Raw genomic sequence first — 12,377 nt, 5'->3', positions numbered from 1 at the left:
GGATTGTTTGACACTTTGAGCCAATATAGCAGAAGAATGTTTTTTTGGTGTTTTAAAAAAAAAAAAAAAAGGTTTTATTAGAAGTTCAACATCTTAAGCGGCCTCTGAGTTACATAGTCGCGTCTTCAGCATCTATAAATGTGACACATCTATATTTATCACCTCTATACATGTGACAAATCTCACAGATCTGTCACATGTATAGATCATTGATACTTTTTTTTCCCCCCAGTCCAAATCATCGCTCTTTATGGTCTGTTTGCACCACATCATAGCCTGTCTCTATGGAAACGTCACAGAATTGATGCAGATATGTCAGTAAACACACAACCTCTGAATTAAAGCAAGTATTTATTTTTCATTTGTTACTGCCTGTTTTAATGTCGTGAACCAAAAATAAAGGATTTCTATCAGTGCTGTTGAACAATAACCGTGCTGAATTATTTCACCGAGAAAGCAAAACTGATGTACTGTAAATGAAAGCTGTAGTGTAATCCAGACAGCGAGAAGAATCAGAGAAAACTCATTAGAACACACAAAAAAAAATTATTCTAGTTCGGTTTATTCTGCAAATTTTTCAAATCCAGAAATATCTGGGTAAGACAAGAACAATCACTGTTAAACACAAATAGAAGTAAAAACTAAGCTCCATGTATCAGGAGCGAACATTCAGTGATGGGATGTTTGGTCATTCAGGCTCCGGCAGCTTCTAAGAACCGTGAATGTAATTTGATTGGTTAATCATTTTAGACTGGCTTAACGCCCTGATGTGTTACAGTTTGATCTCGATCACAGTGTCAAAATGTGCAAAAAGCGTATTTCAGAAGCATCGTTTTCTTCATTATAAACTAATTTGATGTTTGATGCACATAGAGCAGACCGCCTCAGAGCTGACTCTGGGTTTTTCTCAGGTAGTCAAACAAACCCTCATGGAAATTGGATTTGTTACGTAGAGCACAGTACTTTTCCAGATGTCTGTACAGCTGGCCTGAAAAGAAACAGAACATGAAGTAGAATAAAAAAAGATTCGTTCTCCCAGTACTATTTACTTAAACAGTAAACTGTGTAAAGAAGCAGCTCAACATTTACATCAAATCCCATCAAAAATAAAGCTGCTTATGGATGATTCAAATGTGAATCTGACTATTCCTTAATATTCCAGTGTGAGGAACTTGACCCAAACTATTTGCATGATTGGTTTATATTGTTGTACTACTGACCAGAATGAAAAATAGTCCCAATTTAAATCAGGACCATTTTGGTAGAAAGAAATTATATTTCTACATGACAAATAATTTACTGAAAGGTGAGCAAGAGAAGAGCAACCTTGACACGAACACTACTGATTCTGAGGCTGAAACATTTTTCTAAAGGATTGTGTTTAAAAATAATTTTAAATTATTTCATTCTGCCAAGAAGTTTGTTTCTTATAGGAAATGAGGCATGAATCTTTCCTGACACTACAGCAATCAAACATCCAACTTTTCTTGTACTTACTGTTCAACTTTCTTGCATGTTTCTACTGTCACTTTAGATCTTTGAAGCTCTGCTAACAGAACATCAGAAAAAAATAACTCCTGGTAATTGTGTTCTTAGCTGTATCAGTGTAAAACCTTCCTGTTTTTTTAAATTGATGACCTATTATTTAAGAAGCTCTTCAGAAAATAAAAGAGTAAAGAATTTCATCTTATTATAGTTTTTTTTTCAGGGAATAAAAGGATCAATTTTGTGAAGATTTCATTTTAAGTTCTCGTCATCAATTTTTTATTTGTATGTTTTTCCACCAGAGGGCGGTGTTGTTCCCAATTCTGACGGCAATACAAAATCTCAGAGTATCTACTGTTTTACTACAGTAATGAACCTGACAGAGCGACTGATATGATTAGCATGTTTTGCTACTGAAGTTTGGGAATGGCGTGTTTTTTTGTTTTTATTAAATGATTAAAATGCTATTTTACCATTTCAAGCTTAACTAGTTTCTTTTTTTTAAGGTTTTATTGGTTCTAGTGGCTGTTATTTGACAGTAAATTAACAGGAATGTGGGTAATGAGAGAAGAGGGAAGACATGTGGCAAAGGTCACCAGGCTGGGAATCAAACCTGCGACAGCCACGTTGATGACCAGGGCCTCCTTATGTGGGTTGTGCTTAGCACCGCACCACAGCATCTCCAGGCTGAACTAGTTTCAATATATTTATTGTCCTTAAGGTGCGCTTTGGGAATCTGACATTTTTTTATATAGACAAATGCCGATTTTAAAGGTCATCTGAATGGTCAGCCATTCAGTTTTATTAATTATTCCAGTTTTCAACTGATATCTTCCCAATGTATTTTTTTTTAAGTTGCCCTCAGAGGTGGGACTGAGTCACTGATTTGCAGGTCCTAAGTAAGTCTCAAGTCTTAAGTCTGAGTCAAGTCTCAAGTAAAGACAGGCAAAAATCGAGACAAGTCTCAAGTCAGGAGCTTGGAATTTCAAGTCCTTTCGAGTCATTTTTTTTTTTTTTTTGTAAACAATGTTCCAATTATGCTAAATGTAAATAAAAGACCATGTCTTCTTTTTTAAAATCAAACACACAATGGTCTCATTGCAAATAAAGCCCAGTGGTTTGGAATTTTGGATGTGATAATAAAAGTAATGTGACTCAAATCCCCACCTCTGGTTGCCCTATTATTTGTCACTAAGAAAAGCTGGGGCGAATTTGTTTCATTAAACTTCACAGTTTTTCACTTTTTGTCTCAAAGTAAATGCACACGCCGTTCATAGTCACGGCAGCTTCTTCGGCTGAAACTTCAACTCGGCTTTCTGTCATGAAATGTCTCACCAACTGTCGTCTTCTGTGTGACCAGCAGGCGGTACGTCTGCTGCAGCCTTCTGCACAGATCGTGGTCTCCAAACGTGAAGAAGGCCAAACCCCGCCTGGCCTTTGCTGCTGCCATCAGCTGGATCACAGCTGCAAACCAAAACATAGCAGCATCACTCAGTCACTCGGTGTCAGATGAAAAGCAGCCAAATGCAGAAAATATTGGCCTGTTTTAGCTCCGGGCTTAAAGGTGGAATATCTTGTCAGGGAATTGTAATAATAATAATAATAATAATAATAATAATAATAATAATAATAATAATAATAATAATAATAATAATAATAATACAGACCCGACATTAGAGTAGCAGAGTTTACCTTTGAGTTCTGGGTCTCCATTGAAGGCTCCACAGCCCCACTTTCCTGTGGCGATGTCTGGCTCTTCATGACTATGGTGACCTTTGAACCCACAGTAGGCCTTGGAAAACACACACATGCCAAAAAAAAAAAGTAATTTCAAATGTAAATACATTGAACTAATATGACAAAGTCCATTCGATCAGGTTTGAGCTAAGATGGACCAGCAAGACAGAAACCTGAGACACATTTTGCATCACGTGATCGGAACCTCCTCTGCATTCAGTCGAACAAATCTAAATTCATTTTTATTTACCAAGCACATCTAATAAATAACTTGTTCAACCAAAGTACCAAAACTGCTGAAATAGAGAAACCCCGTCTGTTTTCTTTTCATTAAAGATCAGAGAATTCATGGCCAGGATGTTCTCAAGGTTCTTTAAGAGGTTAAAGGCAGCAAGGGTGGAAATAGGGGGAAATAAATTTGAGTGGTATGCATAAAACTTACAAAGGATGCCAGGATATCTCAAAATCATCTCTAAAACGAGGAGATACAATGTCAAAAGGAGAGGACTGAGAATTCAACCTTGAGGAACTCTTGAGGAAAAAGTTGCTGAAGTTTTCTGAACACAGAAAAGTTCTATCCAACAGATGTGAACGAAAGCAGCGTAGCATTTATCTACAACCCAAAGCTCCAAACGGGACATTAGAGACCTGTGGTCAACACAGTGACTTTACCTTGTTCAGTTCCCGTTTAACTTTCTCCATGTTGTACTGATCCATGGGATGGTTGAAGTGACAGGCGTCGATGGCCAGAATCTGCCGCTTCAGCCGACGCCACTCATCTCTGCAGAAATAGTTCAAAGAAATCAGAAAACCAGCACAAACTGAAAACATTCTAGTTTTTTTGTTTGTTTTTTTAAACATCTCACACCTTTCAAGGTGATCATCAAAAGGGCCCAACCACTGAAAGCTGTCACTGAAACCAGAGTAACAGCTGAACTGCTGCGTACCTGAGGAACAGACAGCAGAAACACATGGCAACATGTGAGATGTGACACGGTCTGATCAAACGTCTTAGGTTTTACGTTTAGAAGAGTCTTCAGAATGTGCATGCTTACAGCAAATGAACTGAAAGGCTGAGAACCAATCAGAACCCAATAAATTTATCCTCCAGTATGAACAAGTTGTATTTTACATTTTCTGCAGCGGCTTCTGTTTTATGGACAAAACATATCTAACAAAACACTTAAAGATTTAATCACCTTTAACCTGTATATTGGATATGTATCTTTCATTCATATAATGCCATTTAACACCAAACCTTATCAGCCAAGACATTCATAAAACAATAAATGAGACTGAAAACTATTTGGCTACTGTCCCTTGATAATCATGTGGCGCCTCGATGTGCTCATTTTGATCTGAATTAATCATTTTATTATTCATAGCCAAACCTAAACCTATAGTTCCACGGCACCCAGCTGGCCTGAGGTGTTTCATTTCTACCTGTAATGATGAGACACTCGTCCTTGTCAAGTTTCTCTGTGAAGAGACGAGCTACGATTAGCTCCGGGTTCATGAGGAACAGGATCTCTTCCTGAACCAGGCCGGAGTCCAGGACACCCCCGCCTATCCTGCTGGCAGCAAAGTCCACCTGCACACACACACCCACACACACACACGCAATCCAGTCAGGCCTCAGCTGTGGACTGAAACAGTTGTGGATCCTCTCGGCTGAATGCCTCTTCTCACCTGAAGCAACTGTGCGCCTTCGACCTCGATCCGGCCCTCTGATGTCACATGCAGCTTGTGCAGGGTGTGTGTGCACCTACGAGAAAACACAACAGTGTGGGTCAGCCTGAGCTGACCAGGTCTAAAGGTTCGGTTCCATGTTTCTAAAGTGTAACAGAAACACAAACAATATGGCTGCTTCAAAATCTTCTTCTTCTGGTCGTTCTCGTTAAAGGGACGGTGCTGTGTGTTTTTGTTATACAAATTATCAAAATACTGCAAATACGGCTTAAAAGACATGTGACTTTGTCATTTAAGGTGTGTTTCTGATGGGGGAATAACATTATGACATGCTGTAAGGCTCAGAAAAGTGGATTTTACACAACACTGCCCCTTTAATAGAAGTGGAGTTCTACAAAACACATGAACTGAATCTGAATCTGAATACAACACAAACCATAAGATGTGTCCACCTACAGCTGAATTTGGTTTGAATTATTAATGTTATTGTTACATTTAGCATTACATTTGGCCCATAAATCTTCATCAGTGCTAACAAAGTAGTTCATTCTGGATAAACAGATATCCAGCACAAACACAAATAAAGACCTCCATCTTAATCCCATAAAACTTTACCTGTGCAACATGGAAACACTTCAAAGCTCTGCACTTTTAGTTTTCTCATTGCTCAGACATGAATGTGCAAAAGTATCAGATACATATCAATTCATTTTGTTAACTCCACAGGGAGTTTGTGGCAAATTCTCCAAAGACAAGGAAAACTCAAGTCTTCAGTCTTCACATTGAACCATCTGTCGTCAACTCACAACTTATATCCTCTCAGGGTGTTTGACAAGATGAACAACAGTGGAAAAAATTGTGCAAAAGAGACTAAAATGACGACAAAGGGTCATCAGTCAGTACATTTCCAGAAATGATGAAGTATCAAAGCTAAGTACTGACTTTGTGTGGGTTTTTCTTTTTTGTTTTTTTTATTAAATCCTTTCAATCAGTGCTACCAAAAGTAATGAAGTGTGTAACAGCGTCATTGATGTGTGAATGTTTTCATTTTTTTTTTGTATTAATTGAAATCAGACATTACTTTCTCCAGGTCTGAGTTTCTGCCTCGTCGAGCCGCCGCCTCTCGAACGTCACCAGGCCTTCTGGTTTAGATTCTGAAGAGACATCAGCAGATTGTCACAAACCTCCTGCGACGTACGTATCCCGCGAACACGCGTCCACGGTCCGAGGTCTGCACTCACTCTCGTCTGTCATCACGTTAAAGTAGTGCATGATGGCCTTGAACTTCTGGTTCTTCCGCTCTGACCAGTTTCCGAACAATCTGAGCAGAATCAGAAGAATCAGTCGGGATGTTGAATAAAGACGGGGCAGCAGAAAGGGGGAGCGGCGACGCTGCGTCTGCTGACCTGCTGAAGTTTATGGACGGGTAGTTGTGGTATTCTGCGTTGGACCTGGTGGTGTTGCGGTGAGGGAAGGTGCAGTAGAAGGCGTTGGCGAGGAGACAGGAAATCTGACCCTGGGACAAAGTGATGGAGGCTGGTTTGTGGTGCTGCAGCAGAGGGATGGCCTGGACACACAGACACAAACTATTACACTTATGGCGACTGGACAATGACACTGAACATACGATGAATGTCGCTGTACTTTTTCCTTTCCATACAAGCGAACACTACGGTGGGTCTGGCTGCCCTACAGGGCAGCAGCAGATGAAAATGCAGCTGAATGTTATACTCCTGCGCTGCATGTGGACTCATGCTTGTACAGTTTTTCATTAGCTTTATGGTCTTTTGTGTGTAATACATCTTTCTTCACTTTTACCTTCTATGTATCATGATTTACTAATGTTAGCGTGAAGGTTTTTGTTTGGTTCTTGCCAAATGCCAATTTTTTTTTCTTCTGCGATTACGTCTTAGTTTTACTGCATAGCAACGTAGCAACAAAAGAGCAATTTAAAGAAAGAAATGTAATAAGATTGTTTCTTTCATACTTCACAACCCCCGTAAAGAGTTGTGTTAGCTTTAGGTCCAGTCAGCTTCACATTAATCTTGCTGGACCAGAATTGAAGCGACAAAATGGACCATTAACTCAATGAATTAAACTTCCAGGCTTGATTTCACCCTCATTATATATAAATGATTCCAAGTCGAGTCTAAAGATTGGACTTAAAGTCTGTGTCCAATCCAGGTCTGGAGTCTGTGTTTTTGTGAGTTCAGTACAACGTCAGTCTAAGCCTTCGACTCTTCCCTGTCTGTTTGGTGATGAGTCACCTAGCGATGCCTCCATTGGTACCTTCTTGACTTCATCAGGCAGCTTCAAGGCCAAAGCAGCGATCTTCGGAAACAGCTTCTCGTAGAGGTTTTCAATGTCATTCTAGAGGGAAAGCATGAACCATTTCTCATCACCCATGGCTTTAATCAGTCAGAAAACTCATCACGTCAGTTTAAGAGATGACCACTGACCTTCACGTATCGGTGAAGTGCATCAAAAGACCACACGCGTTCATAGCTGGGGTTGTATCTGAGGATGGCTTTCTGATGGGAGACAAGTAACCTGGGTCAAACATCAGAGAATTAGTATAATCATAGTATTAATAATGACTAATCATTCAGTGTAATAATTGTCAACTAATCCAGCCGATTGTGTGTTTCTGCATTTAAGATAGAAACACACGTTGTTGTCTGTAAATACGTTTTACTCAAAAGTCCTCAGGTGGCAGTTTTATCCTCACCTGGTTCAAATTCACTTGAGGGAAATCTTTATTATTTCAGGAAGTAAAACTATGATTTTCTTACTTATAATAGGAATTGAATTATTTGTGAATTATTTCTAATACATTTCTAACATTGAATTGAAAAAGGTTAAGAGCTTGTATGAAATCTGTAGAATGTGTCAATTTGTTTTTATCTGATTACTGGATTAATCGTCAGAACTAATCGATTACTTAGTTGCGTCCGTAGTTCAACCATACCTCCACCTCTTCGGCTTTTGCTGCTTTCTTCTTGGCCAGAGCACGCAGCTGCTCGGAGATCAGGCTCCACCTCCACACTGGGCTGGATTGACTCTGCAACATCATTTACTTTTTACATTTTCAACATATTAAAACATCTGCTTTATTTCACCAAAAGTTGATCAATTTGAAAATATAAGCAGTCCTGCTCCTCGTCTCTCTTATTTTAAACCCAAGGCAGGTAGTAGAAGACATTGTGTTCACAGGACAGTTCAAGGAAGCAGCAGGGTTATGTGATGTACTTATGAGCAATCAGTATCTTGTCTGTAGTAGAAATTAGTCCAGAGCAATATCAGTTTGAAGAATGAGGGAAAAGTTTCCATTTGGGAGCTAAGCTAACATACAAGCTGATTTCTACCACTTTAAACTCCTTCAAGTCAAACTTTTTCAAGAGCACTAGATGCTGCTGTCACAACTAGAGTCAACGTAAAGGTTGTTTTGCAAATGACAAAGTGAGTTAATAAAAGACGTACAAAATGGGTACCATCCCTTTGAGGTCTAGATACAGACATAAACATTAAATTAATTAAATTTAACATTTCCTTAGAACCTCCACCGTTTATTTTCAGGGACTGCTGGAAACTATCTGTTTAAGTTCAGACGCTAAAAGTGCAAAGATCATCTGAACAAAGATCAATAAAGATCTTTTATTGATCAGTCTCTTTAAACTGATTGTTTCTGGGATCTTTGATTTGACTTTTGACCTGCCATACCTTTCCTTTATGCGTTATAATTTTTTTTATTATTTTTTTTTTATTTCCCCCGGTGTCAGCAAATATTCCTTATTTGGAGAAGAAGCTCATCTGCTGCAGAGCAAAACATCTCTTAACCTCTTCACAGCAGGTCATAAAACATTGTCTTTACTCTGAAACACTACAAGTACAAAGTCTGGATGACCTTATGAAACTATCTAAATGTGACTTCACTAATTCTTCACCTTGAATCTAACGGGACCAAACTGTGTGTCTGGTTTCGTTGAGACACTCGATGGTGAACACGGTATCTTAACGAAGCTACTGTGCCACAGGTCTCTCCCGTCCTGAGGGACAATCGCCCCGCAGCTGAAGGATTTCACCTGAAAAGCAAGCAGAGCAGAAATGACTTTTATTATCACTCAATAAATCTAACCTCCATTGAAGGATACTTTTGATAAGTGCTTTTCAATGATTATTGATCGAGATGTCATGTACAGTTCATTATTCATGTTCATTTATTAGCATTTTATTAATGCATTTCTAATACCGCATTAAAAAAGGCTTAGATGAAAAATCTGCAGAATGTAACCAAATTTTTTCCAATGAATCGTCAGAATAATCGGCAGAATAGTCGATAGTGGCCGCCCTGCTTTGAATATGCGTGTATTTTTTTCCAACAGGTGGTGCCTGTAAATGAAAACGTCCTACTTGTTCCAAGTTCAGAACAAAAGAGACAGGAGAGAAAGGCAGGAACAACTCACATCTATAAGGACGGTGTGAGTCTCTGAGAAGTTCAGTTTTCCCAGTTTGATGTCACACTGTGGAAGCGTCTTCAGTTCATCCAGCCGGCAGCACGACAAGCCGACTTCACTGAGCTCCTCGCCACACGGCGTCCCCACAGGCATGTGTTTGGCTGCCTTACTTCCATCCTCGTCGCAACTGCCTCCATCCAGTTTGCTCGCTTTACTTCCATCCTTACTGCAGCTGTCTCCATGGTGTCTGCTTGCCTTTCTTGCGTCCTCGCTGCAGCTGTCTCCATCGCGTTTGTTTGCCTCACTTGCGTTCTGGTTGCAGCTGTGTCCAGATGTGGATGTATCAGAGGAGCTGGCCTGCATTAAGCCATCCTTGCCGTTCTGCTGGTTTTCATTTCTGGGCTTCTCATTTTCACTGTGCAGAGGATCAAATATTCGGAGGCATTCTTTGACCTGGGAGCTGTCGTTGTGATGTTTTTTGTTTTCCATGTCTGCAGGAAACAAGAGAAGGTGACCAGGACGACTGTCAGTGTGAGTTTTATCTTCTCTGGGTTCAACTTGGTTAATTCCAAGATATTCCCCGTCAGATATTTCTCAGAAACCAACACGTACCAATAACAGTCCTAACAGTAGCAATAAGCTGTTTATTTTTTATTAAATCTGTTGGCACATATGATGTCTACTGGTATGATTGTGGCCACATTTTCAGTGCATAAAATATGAAATTTTCAGACTAGAAACAGGAAGGAAGGGGTTTAGTTCTACGTTGTTTCGTGATCTGAGATCTGTTTTCTGAATTCTGTTGCGACAAAACTTTTAGCCTTCTGTCACTTTCACTGATCCTGTTTTTAACTGACAAACAAATCTTTTTGTAAGAAATATTTTTATTAAGAAGGATCAATAAAATCTTTTTAAGACATTTATGTACTAAAACTGGCATGTGCTTGATATCAATAAATAAGACATTTAATAGAATATCCATTTTGTAATGTGTATAGAATATTCTGAATCAGAATTAACAACTGTGAGCAAAATAGTACATTTATTCCATTTTGTGTCCCTGGGAAGAAGGTTCTACTTTTGGGGTTTCTGTAGAAATAAATCTTATAACTCTTCTTCCATGAATAGCTTTGTAAGCCGAATTTCTTCTCAGTTGTTGTAATGTTGAGCTATAAGAAAAGTATAAGCATAAACCGCACAACCAGCAACAGACAAACAACAGAGCAAACAACAAAAAAAATCCAACAAAAACTGAAGGAGAGAGGATCTTAAGTACTGAGGGAGATGTGGAAGAGAAGAAGGAATCAGAAGAGCTAATCACAGGTGAGTGGGGACAGCTAGAGAAAAGGAAATGGGGAATAAAAGGGGGAAAAGAGCATAATGGCAAGCAGAGTGAAGAAGGAAAAACCATAAAACTAACGGGGGAAAAATCAAAAGTTCTAAAAGCTAAATAAATAACAAAAGCTAAGTGACTGAACAAAAACTAAATAATAAACGGAACATGAACTAAGAACACCAACATCTTAAGAAACACAAAATGAGATACAATAACAAACTAAGAACCAAATCTAGGCGACAAACTAAGACTAGAAATAAAGTAAACAATGAAGAAATTACCCAAAGAAGCAATAATGAAACTGAAAGTCTATACACATGACAGAAAACACAAGTCATTCAGCAGCATGAAGCTCAAGCATCTCAGTGACGGGAATCATTTGTCTGGAGGTGAACTGATAAAGCAGTCCAGTGTAAATTGACCTCTTTAGCGTCACGTTCGAGGTTACACTGAAAAAACTCCCAAAGACAGGCGCGTGCCCATATGTAGTCGTCAGTAATATATTTAATTTAGCAAACATTCTGCTATAAAACTCACCTTTGACCAAAGTCTGCGTTGGGTTTATTTGAATGTCGTGTAATTCTGTCTAATAGAGCTGTTTTCCTCGCTGTGAACGCCCCCGGGGCTGGAGGGACACAGTTCAGTTTACTTTAGATTAGAATCGAAAACGAAAGTGAACTGAAACCAACTGCGGCTGCGCACAACCTAGAAAGAAGCTTTGGAGTTGGGCATGTTGAAATCTGATTATCTGATTTAAAGCTAATAACTTGGCTCCAGCTAAATTCAAGGCTTTTTAGAATTTATTGCGTGCGAGCACGTTCTATATAAGAGATGATTAAACATCTTAGTTATAAATGAAAAAGTAAAATTGTATAATACTACTGTAGACAATAAATCTGAAAATAACGTTTAAACCACCAAAACTAAAGACTGTATTAATTGCATATACGGAGAGTACTAGAATGTTCCCCAAACTTAATAAATCGGTGTTTATTTTTATTTATTTATTTTTAATCAGATGATAAAGAAAACAAAGACTGTTTTGAGGACCCAAAATGTCACATCTCTAGAAATCATCTTGGGATAATGCTCAAAGAATTACAGAATTATATTCCTAACACTTGTGAAAAATCCTCCCAGGTGTGTTCTGTAGCTGAATATGGGTTGGATAACATCATACTTACCTCAATAGACTAAGAATGTAATATCAAGGGAAATGAGTGAAAATGCAGAGATGACTTATTAGAAAATTGTTGTCAAATTCTTTAAATTTTGACCTCCAACTTATAAAAACTGCCCAGAGAAATGGACAAGTTACTGAATTTACTAATAAAACACACACACGCCCACACACACACACACACGGATACACAGCTTGATGAATTTAGTATAGATTTAGGCCAGAATAATCCTTGAAAAATATACATCTTTATTTTGTCTATTTTAGTCAAACAAGCATGCACCCTGAATTATGAGATATGAAATACATTGAAAGTTAGTTAATTTGCTTCCTTGCAATTAATCATAATCATAGAGTAAATAATAAAAAACAAAAAACAATAAAAACACCTATATGCACTATGTTCTTTTAGTCACAACACAGATTTCACTGGGTTTGCTGGGTTTGCTTTTCAACAGAGGATGGCAGTAGTGAGCCAGAATATGAGAGTTAACGC

General features: G+C 38.6%; 1 protein-coding gene across 2 annotated transcripts; it reads right to left on the bottom strand.

Moving 5' to 3' along the window:
- Nucleotides 1–57: 57 nt before the first annotated feature.
- Nucleotides 58–11,376, bottom strand: pargl (poly (ADP-ribose) glycohydrolase, like). Of its 2 annotated transcripts, XM_044144877.1 has the most exons (17): nucleotides 11,239–11,362; nucleotides 9,666–9,856; nucleotides 9,375–9,620; nucleotides 8,856–8,993; nucleotides 7,880–7,972; nucleotides 7,371–7,442; nucleotides 7,201–7,281; nucleotides 6,318–6,478; nucleotides 6,153–6,232; nucleotides 5,993–6,065; nucleotides 4,912–4,987; nucleotides 4,666–4,813; nucleotides 4,091–4,169; nucleotides 3,895–4,003; nucleotides 3,178–3,277; nucleotides 2,821–2,949; nucleotides 58–988 (listed from the first exon to the last, which is right to left on the bottom strand). In XM_044144877.1, exons 2-17 carry the CDS (start codon nucleotides 9,852–9,854, stop codon nucleotides 885–887), a joined length of 1,878 nt encoding a protein of 625 aa, XP_044000812.1. In that variant the 5' UTR covers nucleotides 9,855–9,856; nucleotides 11,239–11,362; the 3' UTR covers nucleotides 58–884. The 2 variants fall into 2 exon arrangements, with proteins under 2 accessions (XP_044000812.1, XP_044000810.1); XM_044144875.1 differs by having other exon boundaries at nucleotides 9,375–9,856; nucleotides 11,239–11,376.
- Nucleotides 11,377–12,377: the final 1,001 nt, after the last annotated feature.

This window comes from Gambusia affinis, linkage group LG17, assembly GCF_019740435.1.
Source record: "Gambusia affinis linkage group LG17, SWU_Gaff_1.0, whole genome shotgun sequence".
Classification (NCBI taxonomy): domain Eukaryota; kingdom Metazoa; phylum Chordata; class Actinopteri; order Cyprinodontiformes; family Poeciliidae; genus Gambusia; species Gambusia affinis.
Note: the sequence above shows the minus strand (reverse complement) of the source record. Positions and strands in the feature narration are given on the sequence as shown.

Coding starts and splice junctions, on each gene's coding strand:
- pargl (XM_044144875.1), bottom strand. CDS start 9,854: ATGGAAAACAAAAAACATCACAACGACAGCTCCCAGGTCAAAGAATGC. Junction 8,994..9,374: donor CTCACACCGTCCTTATAGAT/GTGAGTTGTTCC, acceptor CTTGCTTTTCAG/GTGAAATCCTTCAGCTGCGG. Junction 3,278..3,894: donor TTAAACGGGAACTGAACAAG/GTAAAGTCACTG, acceptor GTGTTTTCCAAG/GCCTACTGTGGGTTCAAAGG.